We start from the raw sequence: 23,125 nt of genomic DNA, 5'->3' as shown, positions 1-23,125 counted from the left end.
AAATCCCTTTCTTGTTTCACCCCTTTTGGATTTGGTTAGTGGTGAGTGGCTGGACCTGGTCTGTTTGGGACCCGCAAGGCAGGTGCTCTTGGACTCCAGAGCCCCGGGTATGTTTAATTATCTCCTTCCAAAATACAGCAGATCAGGCCTAAGACAGACATCCCCAATCCCAAAGGGAGAAACTGGAAACAAGAAAAGAGTGACAGTCCCAAGCAAATCCCTACCAGTATCCCAGGGCAAATTCCATTAGAGTTTAAGGCTCAAGAATAATCCTCTTTGGCTCCATGCTCTGCTTTTTGGGCCAGCCAGGATGGTGGTTGTGACTCTCAGCCCTGGGGACTGTGTGTCAGTGGCAGCCCTGTGACCTCTAGACTGCCTTCAAGGTCATTCTTGTCTTTGCCTGAAGGATAAGGCATTCCCAGAGGGATGGCTCTGTTGTGCTATCCTGCTGAATCCCAGAAGCCCAACAGCCTTCCTTCATTTTGTCCTGTCTCTGGTCCCCTAGGTCTACGCTGGCATTCCTGCTGCTATAAAATTCTGAGAACACTTGAGATGGGTCTGACGGGTCCAAGCCATCAGACGGGAGGCTCTTCATGGATCTTTCCTGGATAAGCCTGTTTCTATTTCTGGCTTCCATGGAGATGGCTGATCAGATCCTTAAGTGACACCCATAATCTCTTTCTCATTTTTCAAAGTGTAGACAGGTTGAGAATTTTCCAAATCTTCAAGTTCTGAGTTCTTTTTCAATTTGTCTCTTTTCTCTTGCATTTTACTACAAATGGCAAGGAGAAACCAAGCTGTACTTCCAACCATTTGCTTGGAAACTCCCCAGCTCTGTACCAAGCTGATCATGCACGAGTTCTAGCAGTAGAACACCCCGCAGTCAAGTTCACTGCGCTTTTTGACAAGGACGGCCTTCCTCCAGTTTCCTATCGCCAGTTCTTCATGTCCATCTGAACTCGTGTTAGCACCTTCAGAGACTGTATTCCAACAGCGGCCTGTTTGTGATGATTCATGGGTCTCTCCTCTTTTCTCAAGGAGCCCTTGACGGAATTGTCTTTCGTATCTATGTTTCTACCAACAGTTTCTTCAAGGCGATCTATGCTTTTTCTAACATTCTCCTCAAAACTCTTCCAGCTGCTACACATTTCTAGTTGTGAAGCTACTTCCATACTTTTTAGGTGTTTATTACATAGCAACCCATCTCCCGGTACCAAAATCTGCATTATTTTTCTAGGTCAGCCAAGAAAAGTATCATAGACTGGGTGGCTTATTAACAGAAATTTATTTCTTCAAAATTCTGCAGGCTCAGAGTCCGAGATTAGGGTGTTGGCAGGGTTGGCTCCTTTAGAGGCCTCCCTCCTTGGTATACAGACGGCCGTCTTCCCTGTGTCTTTGTCCAGTCTTCCTTATAGGCTTCTGTGTCCTAAAGTCTCTTCTCTCTCTCCTTTTTTAAAGATTTTATTATTTGAGAGAGAGAGAGAGACAGTGACAGAGATAGAGAGAGAATGAGCAGAGAGGAGAGAGAAAAGCAGGCCCCCTGCTGATCAGGGAGCCTGACATGGGGCTCGAGCCCAGGACCCCAGGCTCATGGACTGAGCCCAAGGCAGATGCTTCACTGACTGAGCAGCCCCCCCGCCCCCCCGCCGGGGTTCCCCTAATGTCCTCTTCTTATAAGAACACTAGTCATGCTGGATTAGAGCACCCCCTCCAAAGACCCCACTTTAACTTATTCATCTGTTTAAGGACCTTATCTCCAAATATAGTTGCAGCCTGAGTTATTGGGGTTTAGGACCTCAGCACGAATTTTTGAGGGGTGAGGGGGATATAACTGAGGCTCCATAATAAGCCTTAAACACTCACCACTTGCTAAGAGCTGACTCACATGGCTTAGTGATGTCACTCTGTGGCTGTGTCCTGCCCGCCCCACTCCAGCCCTGTGAGCTGCTGTTGCCCGGACTGGAGAGACATGGGCCATGCTCTCACCGTGGCTCACTCCCGGCATGTGGCTGTGGGAGGGGAACACTTAAAAGTGAGAGATGTGGGGTGCCTGGGTGGCTCTGTCAGTTAAGGATCTGACTCTTGATTTTGGCTCAGGTCATGATCTCGGGGTCATGGGATCGAACCCCACATTGGGCTCCATACTCAGTGGGGCGTCTACTTGAGATTCTCTCTGCCACTCCTTCTGCCCCTCCCTCTGTCCCCTCCCCATGCAGGGGCACACTCTATCAGAAAAAAAGTAAAATCTTTAAAAAAGAATGGAGAGGTGCTTAGCTGTCCCTCTGAGGCCTCTGGTGCCGCTTCTGGGGTGTGTGATGGCAGGCCTGACACCGGTCACTTTCTTGCCCACAGTGACCTTTCACTGAGAACTCAGTCTCTAACACCGACCGCCTCGGCCCCCCTGTTCCTGTGCCCACATGCCTCGGGGGGAAACCACGGTGGCTCGTGGCAGCTGCAGCCCTGGCCTGGGAGGAAGGCGCCCAGCCATCATCCTGTGGGGCGAGCTAACTGTCCCCATGTCACAGACTGGGTTAAATGACATTCCTCAGGTGACACAGGTGGTGAGTGGAAGTGCCATCTTTCCACTTTTTTTTTTTTTAAGATTTTATTTGTATTTATACATGAGAGACAGAGAGAGAGAGAGAGAGAGAGAGAGAGAGAGGCAGAGACATAGGCAGAGGGAGAAACAGGCTCCATGCAGGGAGCCCAACGTGGGACTCGATCCCAGGACTCCAGGATCATGCCCTGGGCTGCAGGCAGCTCTAAACTGCTGAGCCAGCTGGGCTGCCCCATCTCTCCACTTCTGAGACCTCACCTTTCACTCACAAGAAGACTCCCGAGGCTTCTGGAAGTCTCTCCTCCAGGCCTCGGCAGGCCATCAACAGTCTTTCTCACCAGCCCGTCACCTGCCCCCTGCTCCTCAAAGCGCCCTCCCTCCCCAGCCCGACACACTGCAGCTCTGCACGGGCCCCACGCTCCCCCTTAACCGCACTCTGACCCCATCCTGTCTCAGTGCGGTCGTCTCCTGGTGGTCCCCCATCCCCTGTGGGGCTGGGAGGAGCATGGATCAGGGGAGTCTCAGCTTCCCGGATGGTGAAATGGGGTTAATGACAGCGCGGCAGGCAGGCCAGAGTTATCTGGAGGGCGGTGCATTTATCCCAGGGTCAGGCAAGTCACAGCCAGGCTTCTTGGGGTCACCCCAGTACCTCCTTCCACTTGCCTTTCTTGCGTGCCCCCAGGCCTTACTCCTTGCCCTTAAACTTCTGTCCCCAATGGCACCCAAGGATGGTGTCTGACAGGTGATACCCTCTGTCCCTTCCCATCCCACTCTCCCCGCAGCCTGTGGCGAGGAGCTCCATGGAAGCAGGGAGTCCGGAGCTGCGGTCCACGCCAGGTGGGCTTGGACATGACGGTTTCCTGCATGAGGCCAAGCCCGGGTTGGTCAAGAAACGCCTCCATCTCTCTTATCAAGGCACTTTTACAAAGTCCTTCTTCCGGGTCCCTGCTCACTGGGCAACCTTCTGCTCGCTGTAGTCCCATGTGGCTCCAATATGGAGAGAAGTTGGTCAGAAAATCCCAGGCCCCTTCCAGCTCACCTGTTATAGGTTTAGCCGGTGGTTGTTCTGGGGGCCCGGTGGCTCCCCTGCAGCTGCTCCTGGGCTCCCTTGCCCACCTGGCCAAGGCATTCATTAAATGCTGTTCTCAATATAAATGAAAATTCCATGACTATGAGTCTCTGGGTGCATGGCTCACATAAGTCCATCCTCAGGGGCACCTCTTCCCACTTGGTCTTCGGAATCGGGGTGTGAGCCCAGGTCCAGTGTCCATGTCAGACTCCCCTCTGCCTCACACCCCATTTTCAGGTGATGCTACAGCAAGGGGACAGACCCATTGAAGCTGGGGGATGGTTCAGGCACAGACAGGTCATGGATGTCATCTACACTGAGGTTCTTAGGATTCAGGGGTTCCAGAAACTTTGATGGGAAAAAAATCTTTTTTTAAAAAATAATTTTATTATTATTTTAAGATTTTATTTATTTATTCATGAGAGACACAGAGAGAGAGGCAGAGTCACAGGCAGAGGGAGAAGAAGCAAGCTCCATGCAGGGAGCCCGACATGGGACTCGATCCGGGGTCTCCAGGATCAGGCCCTGGGCTGAAGGCAGTGCTAAACCGCTGAGCCACCCGGGCTGCCCAACATCTTTATTTTCACGAACCTCCAATTGAATATAAAACTGGGAACTCTTGTCACCATTAAAAAAAAAAAAAGATCACAGATATTTTCATAGAACATTAATTATCACAGATTTTTCAAAATACTGCTCATGCTCATCACGACTTTGAAATTACAGTAGCTATGAAATGTGAGGCCTTGTTATTTAATGCACTGAGAAGCACTTATTATAAAAATATTTTGCTAATTGTGTCCTAGTCTAATTAGTCGTGTCTGTAATCCCAGGCCATGTGTTTCACTCATTTGAGAAGCTCAGAAGAAACCCCACGTTGCCAGCAGATGTCAGACATCAGGAGACCCGGAAGCCGCCACCACGGAGGATGCCCCCGCCTGTCCACCTGCTTCCAGAATTCTTCCGGGGGTAGCAAACGTGGTGGCTGCCGTGGTGGCCCAGTGGGTGCCTGGCCCTCCCGGTCCTCCTCGCCAGCAGAACCCACGTCTGTGACCAAGGACAGTGGCCCCGGAGAGGACGACTGCTGGCCGTCTAAGCACCTGAGCGCCCGGTTCTGGGCTGCGGGGCCCGAGAAGCCTGCGGGCGGTGGGGGTGCTCAGTGGAAAGGAGAGGAAGGAAAGAAGGGAAAGGCAGGCAGGCAGGAGGGAGGCAGGGAGAGGGAGAGAAGGAAGGAGGGAAAGCAAGGAGGGAAGGGGGAAGGGGAGCCAACCTGGACAGGGACCTGGGGGTGGAGGGGGGCAGTCAGGCAGAAAGCCGTTCTTTTCGTTCCGACAGTGTCGAGCCCCAGGACTGACCCGGAACCCTGTCACCTTTAGACTCCTCGTTATACAGGATAGTAAATGTCTCTTTTCATTCAGGCTGCATGTAACTGAGATTTCTTACCCTCGACTCCGAGCGCTCCAAGAGTCTCCTGCAATTCGAGAGCGACGTGACGGCTCATCCTGCAAGTTCATCAGCGAGCCCACAGGGGCCACTCGGAGGTCTCACGTGGCGGTCCCCGGAGGGCCATGCCCTCCCCCAGCCTGGGCTCCAACAGGACCGAGGAGGCCAGCGCCTTTTGGAGGCCGTCTTTATTCTCATAACTGCGTTCAAGGTCGTCTGACCCCCTCTCCCCCCAGGCCGCAGGTGTGACATAGGGTGAGCACCACAATGGTCTATTTTGCAGCCCTGTCCCACTGACCCCAGGTCCCCAGGGGCTCAGGCAGGGGCTGCAGAGCCATCTCTCATTACTGTTTTGGGACCCTCTGGTCCTACAGTGTCTTGGAAACAATGTGTATCATTTGCAGCACACACGATACAGAAAATCAACTACCGACCCTTGTACTACCGGTAAATTGGTCAGGAATATTAGTAAGTTGGTCTAAGAAGGGAGTTTGCTTTTTTGCTTTTAGGGAGGTCCATGAACAGAAGAGATGATGATAAGAGATTTTATTTTTCTGGCGGAATATTTTTTAAGAGTGTGGAATGTACTGTAGAATCAAGCAGCTGAGTCAGGTTACATATTTTGTTATAATCAATGTTGCACATCTGATCCTCTCCAGTTCCAGTCCAGGGCTCACAGAGCTCCCTTCCCCCTGTATCAGCTGAAACTCTTTCCAGAGCATTCCAGAGCCCACACCTGACTCGACTACCCAGGCTCGTCTCTGCAAAGCCCCCACTCGGAGCCTGCAGAGCACCCTGTCTTCTTGCTTGGCATGGAACATTCCCTCCCCTCCTAAGTCTTCAGGACTGTCAGGGCAACACAGAGTTTCTCAACAAATATTGAATGAATAAACTTTTCCCTGATGCCAAAGCAGGAATCTCTCTCTCTCTCTCTCTCTCACACACACACACACACACACACACACACACACTCCTAGGACTCTGAGGGACACTGCACAATTATGCTAAGATCTTTGTTTCTCAGATGGTAGGAAAACTGAGTTTTTGATTGTCTCAGATAATGGGGAAAGAGAACGCAGAAATGTGGTCTCTGGAACATTAAGAAAAACTCATCTGGGCCAGCCTTTCCAGTGTGCCCCTCTCAGCACCCAGTCCCCATCCAAGAACAGGCCATTGTAGTGTTTTTGTGATGTACCTGCGGGGTACTTCAAAGGTAGGTATTTTCAAAGGCTGAGAATAAGGGGGAAGGGTCTCAGACAGCCTCAGATGGCCCCAGAGAGCCCCAGAGAACTGGTAAACAAGCCTGTGGGTTTTATTTATTTTTTATTTTTTAAAGATTTTATTTATTTATTCTTGAAAGACAGAGAGAGAGGCAGAGACACAGGCAGAGGGAGAAGCAGGCTCCATGCAGGGAGCCTGACGTGGGACTCGATCCCGGGTCTCCAGATCACGCCCTGGGCTGAAGGCGGCGCTAAACTGCTGAACCACCTGGGCTGCCCGCCTGTGGGTTTTAAATACTATAAAAACTGTGAAAATGTTTGCCCCCTCGCCCCACCCCAATTCGGTGTGCAAGGCTCTGAGTGCCCAGGACTGACTCCAGGTGAGCACTTGGGAGTGGCGTGACCTTGAGCAGGTTAGCCCCTGCTCTTGAGGTTAAGGGCGTCAAGCCACAGCCTCTCAGGCCAGCTGTGAAAGGCACCCCATCACATCTTCTCTCAGGTTACCGCGAGCAGGACAAGAGAACGAATCCCAGGGCTTGGCTCAGTGCCTGGCACATCATAAACACTCCACCGACGATAATGGTTATTACTACAAATAAGAATAAACACCACAAGGGCGCAGCAGTACTAAGCAAATGCTTTTAAAAGTGTGCTAAGAAATGGTCATTGAGCAGGGTCCCCAAAGAAGACAGGCCGTTTCTCAGACATGAGTCACCCCCTCCAGTAAAGCCCAAGAATGACTGCAGCCACCGCCAGAGAGCGTTATCTATAAAGTATCTTCTCTTTATTTAAGTTAAACAATTTTCAAGGATGGTTTCCATCTATAAAATGGACAAAGTACAAGCTCTGTACAGCAGTTCTTTTTTAAAAATCAACTGGAAAAAAAATTACCAAACTATATTTTGAATTTGCAAAACATACTCACAGATACCATCATTTTAGCTTTTATGAAGACATAAGAAAGACCATCAGAGAGAAGACGACTAACTTCGCCACGCTTTGCTCAAAGGGCTCTTGGGAAAGAATCTGTATTTGTAAAAACGGGAGTGAGAGGGTGGGATCGTCCCGATGACTAAGAAATAATGCAACCACAGTAAGTCACTTTGGCACACTGTTGTCTTGTAAACATAGCCCACCTCCAGAGAGCCCTCCCGGCCCACCTCTACTCACGAGGCCCGCACGGCCGGCCACCCCTGCCACCCCCACCCACTCAGGGACGGGGAACAGCCCCAGAACAGGGGGGTGCAGGGATCCTGATGGTACAAGCTTGGTGAGAGTTCTGGGTGGGGTGGGGGCGTGTGGGGGAAGGATTCATCAACAACCTGACTCGAATTGGTTTTACATCAAAGCCAGATTTGTTTGCTAGCAACAGGTATTTCTTGCTAATGCCTGCAGGAGCTCACAGGTGACAGGGTCCGATGATGGAACCCAGGTGCTGAGGCAGAATCACCAGTACCGAGACTGGTTCCCGCCCCACCTGCCCTCAGCAGCCTTGCACAGGGAGCTGGCGCTGTCCCCAAGGGCCTACCTGCAGCCCCGACAGCCTCTGAAGACAGTGCAGAGGTCAGCCAGCTGTGGCTTCCCTGTGCACTGTGAGCACATCTAGTTGCTTGACAGAGGGCAGGAAGACGCAGGATGGTGGCCCAGCCACGCCTCTGTACCTAAGCCCAGTGTCCCAGGGCAAACACATGGGGCTTTTGCAGTGGAGGAAGAAAGACCAATAGTGTCCCCTTTTCTAGAAGAAAGGGACAGGGAAGAGAGTGGCACTTTGCAGAGTGTCAACCTAGCAGAATCTTCTAGGGCCACTTCTCACTCTGTGACCTCCAGGCCCTCCCCAAAGGGGCCTGAGGATGTGCATGTCTGACGCATGCCCCACCATGCAGCAGCTGTGGGTGGTCCCGGGGTGGCCTCTCTGATGCTGGGCATACGTGTGGGAGGGGTGGGTGAAGGCAGTGAGGGGAGAAGGCAGGAGGGAGCCATTCTGTAGGGGGCCAAGGGGGCTCTGCAGGCACCTTCCTGGGCATCCCTTCCTGCTACAGCTTTTAGTTCCTAGCTGTCTTGTGGTTTATACGGACCCCTGCTTCCTAAAGCACAAGCCTCCTGTTTTGTGCCTGGAATCCTCCACGTCAACTGATTAGGCATCGTCTGGCATCCCCCTCTCCTAACTCTTGATCCGGGGCCCCATGACCAAAAGCAGGCACACAGGCCTGGGAGGGACAGTGTGGGCAGGCCAGATTCGGGCCGTCTTGCCAGCTCATGGGACACTCACGATTAGCCCGATGCCCGTCTAGGACAGCTTCCTACCCTCACCTATTGGAAGCTGTGGGGCTGGGTTCTTGTTTTTTTGCTTTTTCCCTAAGAGAAAAAAAATCTAATTTTAAAAGACCCAAAGTAATGTTTGTCAAAATAAGTAACCCATCCAGGTTTACAGATACCGAGGGCACAACAAATGGATTCCGACACTTAGCAGCGACTTCCAAGCTGAAGCCCCCAGGGGCTCCTGCAGCACCTGCTCACTGATGGGGCTCCCAGGGGCCACGAGGCCACCTCCTCCCTGGGGGAGGGCCCGGTCCCCGTCCTTCCGGCTGTGAACTGCTTTGTGGGGAACTGACACGATGAGGACAACCTACAGAAACCATAAGGAACTGACCGTACATTCTTTCCTTATATATATTTATACTTAGTGTCCCACCATAGAAAAGTTCATATTCAAACAGAGCAAGTACATCACGTGGAAGAGGGGGCTGTGCTGGGAAGACAGCGGGGACGGAGGAGCGGGACAGGGGAAGAACAGAAATCTGCAAAATGACACGGTTCGGCATCGTGGAAACCAGACGGGACTTCGATGGGATCGAAAATGGAGATTTCAAAAGAGTTCTCCTCGCGGTGATGTCGCAACTACACTCCCTGCACCCTCCCGCCCCTGCCCCCCTGCCCCCCGCCGGTACGTGTTCGGGCGGCTCCTCGGGCCCTCCCAGGGATCGCTGGGGCTTCGGTGGTGGTGGCGGTGGCGGCGGCCCTCGCCGCCTCCCACGGGACGAGGAGCGCGGTGTCCACCCGGGCCCTGGGCCTCGTGCAAGTTCTCCGACTTTCAGACCATGATGGAATACTGAGGTATATAGTTTCGCAGAAAGTTCAAGAAACATAATCAATAAGGTGATCACCCCACTCGGCCTGCTGCTGTGGGCGCCGGGCCGGCTGGGCCTCAGGGCGCTCCTAGGGCTGCAGGTTGAGCGTGAACTTCCACTGCTGGGACAGGGCGGGGCCGCACACCTCCACGCTCAGGCCCCCGTTCTTGGCCGCGCGGCTGTCCAGGCACAGGTTGCTGCCCACGTGCCGCAGCTTGGAGTTGCCCTCGATCTGCTCCCATTTCTGCAGGAGACAGGACAGTCAGTGCCTTACGATCAGAGCCCACACCAAACAGTACGAAACACATCATTTGCAGGGTCTTCTAGCTACGTTACAGACAAACAAACAAAAAAATCCAAGTATTTTTTTGGGGGTGAGGTGGGGGTGGAATCTCTGATCATAATGGAGGAATTACCAGCTGTCCCAAGAGAAAGCAGCCCAGGGGTGGTTCAGCATCCAGGAAGGAAACCCACGCTCTCTGCCTTGGTCTGCAACTCAAAAGCTCTGTGCTAGGCCTGCTAAGGATGGCTTCTCCCACCCCACCACCCCCCTTCCCTGGCTGTCCCCGCAGCCAAGGACACCTGGCCATTCTGAGTGATTAACGCAAGGACTTGAGGTAGGGAGCTTCCAGTAGGGAATTTGCATTCATCCACAAGAAGGCCATATGAGAATATTTCACCATAAAGAAGGAGCCCCAAGAAGCTGAGCCAGAAAGAGGACCCCAATCCCACCCCTGGCTACGGAAGGTAGCCCTGCCCAGAGGCCGTGGCCTGGGCACTTCCGTGCTCCCACTGAGGGCCTTATGCACAATTAAAGCAGGGGAATGGTACGAGATGCTTGAGTGGACAGGATGTCATGCTGAAGAACCCGTTTCTAATACTGTCTGTTTTCTCTACTAGTCTGTGAGCTCTTCAATGGGGGGTGTGACAAACCTGTCTCAGCCACGCCAAGGGCCCCCAGTGCTCTGCATGGCAGGGACCAAGCAATACTTGCTGAGTTCCAAATGTGACACTTGCGTGTTTTTTTTTCTTTCTTTTTAAATATTTTATTTATTTATTCATGAGAGACACAAAGAGAGAGGCAGAAACACAGGCAGAGGGAGAAGCAGACTCCCTGTGGGGAGCCCAACGCGGGACACTATCTCAGGACCCCAGGATCACAACCTGAGCTGAAGGCAGACGCTCAACCACTGAGCCACCCACGTGCCCCTCAAATGTGATACTTGTAAAGCACAGGGTGTAGCATCTTCTTATTTGAGTGCTTACATCCTCCCTCCACCAAGACCAACCCACTAACCTCAAACAACCAGCTAACCAAACTCAACCAGTCAACCAACCAGCCAACTCACCAATCAACTAATCAACCAACCAAACAAGAAAGAAAACAGCCCACAGGCTAGCCTAAAAGAAATCTGAGGTCCCCTCACCTTGTTGTTTACCCCTATGTAAAAATTTCTAATGTTTGTTCTTTAAAAGAAAAAACGATCACACTTTTTTTTCCCCAAAAGCTCTCCTTTTCATTAATATAGTCTGTGATTCTAATTAATTCTTTACACTGTGTGCACTAAAGCTCCTTTCCGTAAGTATTTTTGCAAATCCTTTTGACACCGTGGAATTGAATTCTCTTCCTCCTGCCTCCCCTTCCCCTCTGACTCTGCAAATGCACACACAACACGAACACACAGACGTGCCTGGAAACCAAATAGCCCAACTGGCAAGACGGTGTAGTTTCAAGATAAAATTAGCGGAGAAGCCTCCTCTCAGAGGGCAAATGGATGAGGTGGGGAAAGAGGTAGAGCGAGGCAGATAGGAACCCAGCACCTCCAGGACTAGCTTGTGCACAAGAAGAGGATGCTAGGATGTATCAAGGCCCCTATGATACTTAGTCACGCCATCTCTAACCTGGAGTTTCTGCCAACAGTGAAATTCAGTGCAATCAGATGAGCAGTGGGGAGGTCACAGCTACCTGCCCATCATGGCCTCCTTTCTGGCTCCCTGGCTGTCAATCATCCCTCCATTGTCATGTAAAGTGTGTATGTGCTGCCAACATCCCAGTGTCACTCTGAGCGGCCAGAAATCAGGCTTGACAAAGAATGTGGAATGAATGGAATCTGATTCCCTTCTCTGGAGGGGCTGTGCCTGTCATGTGTCAAAGCGTCAGCTAAATGAGAGGTCTTTAAAAAAATAACCAAACTCCAGCTCTGTCTCTGGAAGGCAGTGTCGTCAGCCCAGAATCATGGGTCAGATTTCTAGGACATCGAGGCTCTAGCGAAACAGCCCCCACACGGCTCTCCACTGGGCGAAATCTCAGGGTCATACAAGCTGTTTGCAGGACATTTCCAGCCCATGGTACGAGCCTTGGGGGCATCATTATGCTTCCCAAGATTTGGAGTCGCACCAGGAACAGCTGTTAGCTCTGAAATTAGGTGAGGTCCTACTGAACTCCTCCAGATGTTAGGCGTCCATCAGAAGCCAGGCTGGGGTTCTGCAGCATGGGGAATGAGGGGCACCCCGCAAGCAGGCCAGGGATGGACAGATGCAAGCATTTCCCTGGCAACTGGGATCTAGGCAAGGGACCTGGTCCTGGCAGGTGACATCGGAGAGATGCGCTGACTCTATGGGTCTCAGCCTCCTCTTTTGTGAAATCTGTGTTGGACTAGAAGCCCACTGAGGCTCCTGGCTCTGGAAGGCTCCATGTCTCAGTTTCCCTACACCCACCTATCTCATATAAAAAGGGATTGTACGAAGACAAGACAGGGCTCCATGTGTTGGCACATTGGAAGTTCCTTTTGTTGGCTGCATCTCTATTTCTGACACTAGTCGTTACCCCATGGCTCAAGAAAAGGCATGTCTTCAAGCTACCACCAGGGTCCATGTCAGAGAAAATCAGCTTCAAAGGTTAAGAACAATCTGAACTGTTTGGAAAAAATAATATATTCAGATAGACACTTAGAAGAGTATGTGTGTGTGTAGAAGGTCTCATCAATTCGACCTTACTTGTTTAGCATTTTTAGAAACTTAAAAAGTAAAAATATTTAATGGATAAATAAGAACATGCAACTGTTCTTTAAAATATCTGGTGGTGTGGGAAGAATGAGAACGTCATCAGAAATAAGCAACATCAGACAGCTGACTTGAGAAATAAAGGTATGTGTGTGTTTAAAGGTGTGTTTATAGGCCTTTTCTTCAGGGCTGTGGGTTTACTAGCACACCAAAATGAAACAGAATGAAAGCACCCCCCCTTTGGTGACGTTGTTACAAACCTCACTTTGTTTCCTAGTACTTATCTGCAGGTCAGTGTTTCACTAACTTCTCAGTGGGCTCTGAGCCTGGACTGTGTTCTCCACATGGCGTGGCTGGCCACTGCTGCACACCCTGCCCAGTCCTTCCAGCTGTCCCTCTCCACTCCCTGGCCTGGGGTCCGTGCCTCCACATGTGGGGGTCTGAGGAGCCAGAAAGTGATGGGGTTCCAGTCATCACAGCCAGCACTGACATACACACACCAGCACAGCCACCAGCACCCACCTCTCTCCCGGGCTCACTGACATCACCAGACAAATCTCAGGAGGCCCACATACAAGTGGCTGTGACAAAGATGCTTCTGAAAAAGGGACCAGCAGCACTGCTCACCTGGCACGGCACAGGGAACAGGAAATGACCTGTAGGTCGGGAGCCCCTACTGCAGTTCCAGCCTAGGGAAGGTGTTTATAGACCTTCCCAGGAGCTGGACATACAGATACAGCCCCTTCCTTTTCAGTCTGGTTAGAGAGTGAGGCATAAATATAAAGGGATTAAGCAAGAAGTTATGGAAAGGGGTGCCTGAGTGGCTCGATCAGTGGGGTCTCTTGACTCTTGATTTTGGCTTGAGTCACGATCCTGCGGTCCTGGGACCAAACCCCATGTTGGGCTCTATGCTCAGCAGGTGTCTGCTTAGGGTTTCTCTCTCTCCCTCTCTCTCTCTGCCCCTCCTGTTGCTCTTTGCACTCTCTCTCTCCCTTTAAAATAAATGTAAAAAAAAAAGTTATGGAAAGATATAACCTGGGATGGGTGAACTCAAGGTGGAGCAGCTCAGAGGAGGTAGAGGGCAGAAGGCATGCTGCCCAGAGCCTGTGTACCTGGGAGACAGGGAAGCCTCCTGAGCCCTCGCACCCCACACCTTGCACACGAACACCCCACGTTCACCCAGCATGGGATTCAGGGAGTGCTTGCTAATGCCAGGAGCTCCCCAGCAGGGTGGGAGACGGTGGAGAGCAGGGGCGAGCTCTGACAGGGCGGCTGGACATCGCTAACCAGGGCAGGCAATCTACTTGGGGTGCGTGCTGCTGCCGAGGCCACGGAGGGTGCAGAGGAAGGCCGGGCCTAGGCGTGCAGGCGTCCTACCTGTCTGGTGTCATTCTCTCGGCAGCCCTGCAGCTTTATGACCGAGCCGGGTGCCCGGTCCACCACCGTCAGGCACAAGTCCATGTGCTTCACTGACTTCTCCTTTGTCAAGGCCCATTCCTGGAACATAAAACAGGAGGTCAGGGACATGCCACGTGCAGGGCTCGGAAGTGATGGGGCCCTGAGAGGGAACCGGCCATGCTGCGGAGTGCAGATCCGGAGCCCCTGAGCCAATGGTGCCCCCGACACATGACCTTCTGCCAAAGCGCAAAGCCACAACTGGCGCCTCCCAGCGTATCACTGGGTTGACTGGCTGATGTGGCAAAAGGACTTTGAGAACATGAGTAACTAAGACAAACAGTATCCATGATTTTAGCCCCAGACACAAAGCGAAGTGCCACATTCAGCTTTCTACCACGGAAGGTGAGCTGGAAACAGGGTGGCTTGTGCATGGTTCCCATGGGATGGACAGTTCAGGGCCTACTTTTCCATCCACACTATTTTGCAAAGACCCTGTCCCCCAGCAGGTGTGGTTTGGAAACCACCTTTGTGAACGTGTATTGTAACATATGAACATGATAAATTATACATGGCCTATTTAAGCAAAATACATGGTGTGCAGCCTCACCACTGAGCCGTGAGTTGAATTGCTGATGCTCACGAAGGTCTGAGATCCCCAGGGATGGATCTGCATATTTACACACACACCTCTCACAGCTAACACCGCGCACCTATGTGTTGGGTACCACTGTGAGCTCCAGGAGAGGGGCTTCTATTACCCCCACTTTACAGATTGGAACACCAAGCCAGAGGATGCTAAAATAACTTGCTCATGATTTTTACAAATAGAAACACAAACACACACACACACACACACCCCTTAAGGGCTGAGAGTACAACCATTTATTCTGAGTGCTAATTAAGACTGTCTAAAAGGGCAAGAGGCCAGAGAATGGAGAGGATGGGTGAGCGTGGCCCCAGGCAGAAGGTTCTGGGCAGGGCCACGAGTGTGACAAGAGGAGGGATTTCCGACCTTCACTGTAGGATCTGACCTCTCCAAGGAGGCGATACCCAAGCGAGACCTCGGGATCCAGAAGCAGCCAGGCATCTTCCAACCCAGAATAGCACTGGGACACACTCACTCCCTACCACCGCATCCCCCTCTGCTATCTGTGCAGGAAAACTGCTACGACTGAGCCATTCTTCCAGTAACAGTACACTGCTCCCTGCAGGCCTCGGGCACTCCCAGGCCTGGGTCTGGGGCAGCGAAGGACCTCACACCAGGCTGGCTCTCCCACGGAAGAATGACTAACTCATGAATACATTTATATATAACTTTAGGTGCTATTAAGTGCTATAGAGAGATTACTTTTCTTTTTTTCTGTTTTCAGGGGATGGAGATAAGGGAGGGAAAAATGATCTTTTCTTTCATTCATTCATTCATTCATTCATTCATTTATTTATAAATGATCTTTTAAAGAGGCTTTCCTATTCGGTACTTCGGTCACCTAGGAACAAACGGTCTGTCCCAGACAGGCAGCCCACCTAGGAAATGGAAGCCTGTTCCCAGCTTCCTCCTCTCCTACAGGGAGGCAGACTGGAGCCAGTCCCCTCACCTTCCTTGGCTTCAATGTTTTCACTTTTATTGAGTGTTTCTCAAAGTGTGCTCCAGGAGGGATTCTATGAAAAGCTAGTTTCAGGTCAAATAAGTTTGGGAAACAGTTTGGGCCATGTTTCTTTCATGTTTCTTTTTGCAAAGTCACAAAGAAGCTCTTAAAGGCTCTGGAAGCCTGAGAATAGAAGAACCTGCTTAGGCTGTTTTCCTTAGTGTCTTTCAAACTTCAGAGCACAGAGCCCTGTTCCCACCTGTCCCCATCAGCAGCTCTTGGCAGTGAGCACTGCAGAGCATTCTCCGGGAAGGGCCACACGCCTCCCCTGAGGGTTGATTCCAACCTTGCATGCTGTCGCTCCTCAGCCAGGGCTTCTGAAGGGCCAACAGGTCCTCAGCATCACCTGTGCTTCAGGGCAGCATTCAGGGCCAAAAGGTCCTAGGAAGGAGCGCCTGCACCCCGCCTTCCATTCATTCATCATGCCCCCACTCGTGGGTAAGATTCTAGATACTTCTTTGGAAGCAAGTGTTGAACGATGTTGGAAGGGTTGCAGATACCCAGTGAAAGCTCACGTATGGATGTTTCTACCACCTTCTTGCTATTGTGTGTTTAATTATTTTAAAGCAGACTTTACACTGAATTCCAGAAAACCTAATTCAGCTGTGCAAACAACAGAGCTGGCTGCCACTTTGTTCTTCTGTTGCATTTCAATGATCTGAATTTGTAAAATAAAGTTCATAAATATTTAAGAATTGCTTTTTTGAGCTGCCACTCTTAAAAAAGCATGGCCATTAATTTTCCCATTTCCTGTGTGTCTGCTGAGGCTCAGCCAGAAACCAGATAACAAACCTTACTCGTCCAGAGCATGGGATCCTGTTTTCAGTTAGGAAATGTTATTTATCCTCTCATTCCTCACCCGTGTGGCACACCACTCAAAAAAGCATTGCTTTCCATCAGTTCAGATGGGACTTACTCATGGTAGGGTTATGAGTCGGGACATCTGCAAGTGGCAAGCGTGAGCTCTGGCTTCCTGCTGCCTCCAGAACCACACTTCCCCATATGGTGGCCACTATCGACCTTGATTAAGTCAAACAGAATGAACACCTGACATCCTCAGCCACACCCTGAGGGCTCTGTAGCCACATGTGGTTGGTGGGAACTATATAGGATGGTGTACATCTAGAACATTCTCATCATACAAAGCACAACTGGTTGGTGCTGCTCTAGAAGGCAGCTCTCTGGGCCACAGGCTGGTCCAGGAGGAGGGTGTTCCCAGGTTGTAGATGACCGTACACTACGTTGTCATGCTGCCTGTCACCCACTCATGTGGTCTCTCCTTCTAGAAAACTCTTATTGTGCAGCTGCTTGTTTAGGGTCACCCACCTCGGGAGCCATCACAAACCCCCATGCTCTGCTACCCCAGGCCTGTGAAATCAGGCTTTCTGGGCAGGAGACCCATCCCCAGAATTTCCTAATAAGCTCTCGGGGTGATTCCAGCACAAAATCATGGGAGGAACGCTCAGATCAAGTAGAAACCTGCTCCCTGGACAGGCAGGGCTATGTCCTCCTGTCTAGGATCTCCGAGGGCACCGCACCTAGCCCAGTGGGCACTCAGCAGATACCTGCTGGAAGGAAGGAAAGCCCCGCTCTGCCCCATATCATTGTGAGAACAGCAACGGTCTCATAACAGAAGGGAAAATAGTGGGAACGGAGTGCTCTGCACCTGCTGTCATGTCTGTTCTTCATGACAGCCCCGCACAGCACTGGGACAGGCCGACATCTGGGCTGGGCCATGGCACAGCAGTGTCACCCATGCACCCAGCTAGGGGGCGCTTACCAGTTTCTTACACAATGAAGAGCATGATGCAGGACACTCATGAGCAGCCAAGTGGACAGGGATGTGGGAGAGGTCTGGGAGGCCCAGAGCATGAGAGTTTACTTCCCTGTGGACTCGGAGTGCCCCTCCCTCCCCACACTGGGAGGTGCAAACCCAGAAGCTCCCCGAAAGTGTCTCGTTGGCCTCCTTCGCCGTCCCAATCTACTTTCTCCCTCCCAAATGGCATCCTGAGAGCAGCTCGTCATCAGTGAGCTCCAGTGCCTATAACTAGGGTGACTGAACCAGGCTACTTTGAGACCGGGAGTGGGGGAGGCTATTAAAAATTGCACAGAAAACAGGTGTAAACCAGCAATGTGCCAGGCAGGCCAGGACAGTCAGCCTCCCTGTGGGCTTGCAGAGGAGTGCTGGTCGGCTCAGACCAACTTGCAGGCAGGATCTGGGGGATCCAGAGCCAAAGCCACCAGCCATCATAGGTGGTGGTGGCTACACAGGCCATGGCAGCCTGCTGCCCAGCAGCCACCAGCTTTTGTTAATTGGCTGTGGGGTAAAAGGTGCCCTCCCCTCCTAAGAACATGCTGAGTGGGTGAGAGCCAAGCACAGGGCCCAAGACAGAAGCAGGTGCCTGAGACACGGAGAAGGCGGGGTGTGGAGCAACGGAAAGTCCTTCACTCGCAGCCATGGTACTTACTTTTCAAATGCTCTACAGAGTAAGGCTTCTCATGGCCCAGTAGAGCTGCTACAATATAAGGGACTGACCCCTTTAACTATCACCAAATCACCAGAACATTGCAAACGTGACAGAGGGAAACCCCAGTGATTCAATGGGGAGACGCGTGAGTCCAACTTGGCATTACAAGTCCAGCGATATAGATGGTGGATAACGTGGGCCACATGTCCTCTGCTGTGTACCATGCAGGGGGAAGGTGCACTTCACCCAGCTGCATATGCATGAGCCAAATTTCTGAATTTCTGCTGTGAAGACCAGAAGCACCCTCATGCTTACCAGAGGCACAACCTTTCTGAAGCACCTTTCTGACAAAGATTCAACTGAGCTTCTGGAGAATCGTTAGATACAAGAAGCTTGTCTTCCGCAAGCTTAACTTTTTGGAAGGCAACATTTTAGTTATTTCCATTCTGGCTATGGAGTCCTCCCTCCCTCCTGTCCCCATCTCTGCCTGCCTCATCTTCCCCCCTACTCTCCTTCCTTCTCTCCTTACAGCTCTTCCACCTGACTCCTAACATCTATGGGGTCTGGGAAAGAGTACGAATGGGGACCCACATATCATAGGTTGAAATACTCGAAATCCACAAATCTGGCTGCACCCAGGGCTGGATCTGTGCTCACCCAAAGCTCCCAGTCTGTCCTTGGGGCATCTGCAGGAGCCAGGGGCTGTGCCTGCAGGACAAAGGTGAGACCCCAGGAGCCCGAGTGTGGCATGTGTGTGCTGGACCAGCCCTGGCTGCCACCTGAAGCTGGCTCTCCCTCCCTTGTCTAGTTTAGGACATCTGGATCGGTCCAAGCAACTGCTAAAATGATATTACCAAGCGAAGAGAGGAGGTAAAGCATTTGGGGATTGCAGTCTGCCCAGGTACTCCTTGGGGGGACTTGGAACAACCAACTCTTTTAAAAATACTTCTATTTAAAGAAGGTTCTGGGATCAATAAATCTGAGATACACTGAGTTAACCCCCTCCCAGCACCCCCACCATTTAAACTGCAGGTCCTCTTAGAGCTTGGCATTTTTTTCAGAGAGATGAGAGTACCTAGCATTACCCAAACTTTTTTGTGTACACAGCCCACATTTTACCAAATGCTTATTATTTTCTTCTGGGAAAACTGCTTTCTAGAACATTGTCCTCTGGAACATGTAGGCCTACAGGCTGTCACTTCTCTGTCTTGTTTTCAGTAAGGACAGAAGGCGATGGGGGTTTAGGCTTCCAGGACAAGTTGTGTGTGTCAGCTTGTCACTGTCCTGGACAAGTGACGACTAATATTTTCTATCTAATCCACTGTTATCTTAGCAGTCTTTTTTTTATTTTTATTTTTATTTTTATTTATGATAGTCATACAGAGAGAAAGAGAGAGAGGCAGAGACACAGGCAGAGGGAGAAGCAGGCTCCATGCACCGGGAGCCTGACGTGGGATTCGATCCCGGGTCTCCAGGATCGCACCCTGGGCCAAAGGCAGGTGCCAAACCGCTGCGCCACCCAGGGATCCCTCCACTGTTATCTTATAGGCAGGGACCGATATGACTTTGGCAGCAGCCATAGGGGCTGTGGTTAAGTACCAATTAAACCAGCCAGGGGGCTGGTGCTTACAAGCATGCTCGGAGACCAGACACAGATGCAGACATAGGACAGGTGCTTTGGGGTGAGCACACACCACAGGGATGAGAGAGGTGACAGGAAGACAAGGAAGAGGAAGAAGAGGAACAGATAAAGGTCACAAGTGCTATGGCCCTGCCTTGACAACGGATGTTGGATGTCAACGTGAAGTACTATCCCCCTCATTGCTGCAGCAGGGCCTGGCCTGAGGCTGATGACAAAGTCTGGGGTATCCCACCTGATCCTGCAGCCGCAGGTGGGTGACCAGCAGGGGCCAGGGGCTACTTCAGACATCTTGGGTCACAGGACAAAGGCAGCAGCTGAGACTTGTAAGCTCAGAGCCCTTTTCTGTTCTCTCTGGGCCTCCAGGTGCTTGAGACCCTCACACACATACCTGGTTGCCCCCTGCATTGTGACACTCATAGACTCCAACGACACCATCAGCAAAATGTCCCAAAGTGTCCAGGCAGTTGGTTCCCTGCTGCAAGGCCCCAAAAGCTATATCCTGGTGGTCAGGGACCCTGGAAAGCAAGGGGAGAAACATATGCTTGATGCTGCAGGCTGCACACCCCCGTGCTCAGTGATTGTCTCGGGCAGCAGGAACCACGGGAGGAGGCCTACTCCCCTGGCTCGTAACCTTCCTCCCACAGGTGGGCTGTGTCAGCCAGGCAGCTTTTCTCACAAGCCCTGGATTGCTAACCCTAAGTGAAGACTTCAAGTTGGAGAAGGATTCTTTCTATTCCATTACCAGGGAAATGTTTCTGGAAAGGAAAAGCTCCTCTATTCTTCAATCTTAGGGTGCTGGAAATTCTTTAGAAGAGCAATTCATAAGGTCAGGTCTTGTTGCCTTGAACTTCCCAGGAGACTTAAGATCTGAACTTTACCTAGTGGAAGGGAGAGCTCGAGTGGCTTTGTCAGGCAGCTGAGACACACAGAAACAGGGCACGGTGGCTGGGGGCAACATGCCTTAGGGTTTGACCCAAAACTGGCTGGCCTGGGCCTTGCACCAGCTGTGTCACCTCTGAGACTCCCACTCTCTCTAAACCTCAAACCCCTCTTCTGCACAGCACCTGAGAACAGGTCTGTTGTAAGTATCACAGAAAACATTTCACTGTAAGCACGTACAGCCCAGTGCCTGGCATATAGCAAGCACCCAGTAAACAGTAGTGCTTATTACAGACACAATAGGAATATTAAGTTGGTGTTTCTCTTCCTTATCTGGCATGGATGTGGGGAAGCAGATTCACCTGCTGGTGTGGTGCTCAAAGCTTTACATATGGTCTTAAGTGGCACAGGCCCGATGTCACTCCAAATCATGGGTGTCCTCAGGGTGAAACTCCATTTAATGTCACTCGGCCTGGCATCATCACCCACCAAGTCACAGACAACTGTGACAGCAAAAGCAAAGTACGTATCATTTCAGGGCAACAATGCATTGGTGTGAAGTCCCTCACTGGCTAGGAGGGGGATAATGACCGGAGGCTTCCCATGGGTGAAGCCCCCATGGCTTTCTCAGCCCTCAGCAAAAGCCATCCTTCATGGAGGCGGCCAGAGGGAGGAGAACATTCTGAGGTCCCTGCTCTCTGGGGTGGGGTGGGGGTATGTGGCATGATGTTATGCATTACTTCCCCAAGCACAGGAAACAGTTCCAGAGGGCGATGTAAGTGAATAGCAGCAATGAGGCAAAGCCACATTATCTAACTCTCAAACAAATCTCTGTGACAAGGGCTCTGAAGGAGCCGTTAGCACAAAAGATAATGGGCGTGACTCTTGCATTCACTGTCCCTGCGCTGGAGATAGGGGACTTGCTGTGCGATGCTCTGGGAATATTCACAATAAGGAATGTGCCACATTAAAGCAAAACCTGTCTGGCAATCCCGTTATGAAGATGAAGTTCAGATGGATCCTGAAACCCGCAGACCTGCAGGCCCTCTGATTAGGGTCTCAGTGCTCCCTTAGGATGTGGAGCTCTCATTAATTTAAGATGAAATTCTGGGTGTAGAGAGAAGACTCAGAAGAGTATTTCTGCCATCAGTGAGTCTCCAGGTGGGAAGCAGGGTACCGGTGTTATTACTTCCATGTCACACGTGGAAGAACAAGCCTGGAGGGGGAGGCGCTGCTGTAGGCAGGGTCCCGGGCTCTGGACCTCTGCTGGGCACTGCCATCTGTTCACCAGGAGGAGCAGGAGGGGCAGTGGCATCCTCGCAGCAGAAGCAAGGTGGGGAGTGGCAGAGTGGATTTATTCTTTGGCCTCTGCCAGGACCTGCACTAACCTTGGCTCTGGACACTTGCTCACTAGGGCAAGATGAGCAACGTGGGTGAAGCTCTAGGAGCCAGAACAGGGAGGCTGGGGAGAGGTACCTGCTGGGCAGAGGGTGCCCAAAGTGCACACCTGGGGGAGCCAACTTACAGAGCTGGTGACACAACAGACCTTGGTTACTTAGCCCCTGTCCTCTCCCAATAGGGCAGGAGGTAAATGAGGGGACACCCGGGACTGTTTCCACCTCTGTGGAGAATGGGAAGGTCACTTGGCAGGAGGCCGCTGTTCAGGGTGCGTGTTTGCATTCTCAGGGGTGCCTTGGGACAACTGCAGGGTGAGGAAACCGGGACCCCAGCTCCTGGCTTCTTGCCTGAGGTGCAACCTTCCTTCACTTCTTTACCTCTTGGGACCTCACTGCCTCTCTGACATCCGTTGAGCCCTTACAAAGTGAGGCCTTTGATCCCCGGTGGCTTACCTTAGTTCTGGGTAGACATTTTCCAGGTACCACTTGAAAGGCTTGCAGCTAAGTTTCTTCCTAAGCTCCAATCGGCTCTGAATACTGGAGGAGAGGGAAACAAGATTCCTTTACCAGCTTTAAGAACGGACAAGTTCCTTACATCAAATCTGAAAAACTACTGATGAGAAAGGGTTGAGCTGGGTAGTGGAGTGGGGCCCGTCCACACTCCTGCCCCCACACCCTCGTCCCACCTCCCATACACCTCCTGCCTTGGGCCCTCGGCCAGCCTTGAGCAGAGGCCCCTGCTTTGATACCCGGGCAACCGTCCTGGACTCCAGGAGGCAGAATGGTTCATGGGGTGTGGGCTGACCACAGGCTCCCCCCACCTCCAATGATCCTGAGCAAAGCAGCATGAGAGGGCTCAAGTGACACTTACTTTCCATAAGGAACATTTCTGGCAGAAGGCACCGCTGCGTAATAGAAATTTTTGTATTCATCCATCCAGACCTCTGCTGCCCGGCGGGTGTTACTAGAAACAAAATAAATCTCCTTGAGCTGTGATTTGCTTCCTGGCCATCAGCATCACTTCGTTTGTACTTGTCTGCATGGAGGGCTACTAAGGAAGGTCCTCTGAGGAGGGCTGGCAGCTATGGCAGTGATGCAGAGAGTGGGCTGTCCCCCTCAGCACCCATACCCATGTCTGCATGTAGCTGGCATTCAGTGGGTGCTTCCTGAACCAACAGAACTCGCTTTCTTGTCTTTCACAGAAACAAATTGCCAAAGAACAAAAGTCAGAGTTAGAACTGAAGCACAGGCAGGTACTGGAAGAGACAGGGGCTG

At 51.6% G+C, this 23,125-nt stretch overlaps 1 protein-coding gene across 2 annotated transcripts in view; it reads right to left on the bottom strand.

Moving 5' to 3' along the window:
• Positions 1 to 7,051: 7,051 nt before the first annotated feature.
• Positions 7,052 to 23,125, bottom strand: part of GALNT2 (polypeptide N-acetylgalactosaminyltransferase 2) — a 190,229-nt gene continuing 174,155 nt past the window's right edge. For both annotated transcript variants that reach the window (XM_041747614.1, XM_041747615.1), the window contains exons 12-16: positions 22,722 to 22,814; positions 22,304 to 22,387; positions 19,963 to 20,089; positions 13,798 to 13,917; positions 7,052 to 9,661 (exon numbers count right to left, since the gene is read on the bottom strand). In XM_041747614.1, coding sequence (XP_041603548.1) covers positions 9,506 to 9,661; positions 13,798 to 13,917; positions 19,963 to 20,089; positions 22,304 to 22,387; positions 22,722 to 22,814 — 580 coding nt within the window. In that variant the 3' untranslated portion in view covers positions 7,052 to 9,505. The remainder of the gene's footprint in view (positions 9,662 to 13,797; positions 13,918 to 19,962; positions 20,090 to 22,303; positions 22,388 to 22,721; positions 22,815 to 23,125) is intronic.

Source organism: Vulpes lagopus, chromosome 3 (assembly GCF_018345385.1).
Source record: "Vulpes lagopus strain Blue_001 chromosome 3, ASM1834538v1, whole genome shotgun sequence".
In the NCBI taxonomy this organism is placed as follows: Eukaryota; Metazoa; Chordata; class Mammalia; order Carnivora; family Canidae; genus Vulpes; species Vulpes lagopus.
This window is presented reverse-complemented; position numbering and strand designations above follow the sequence as displayed.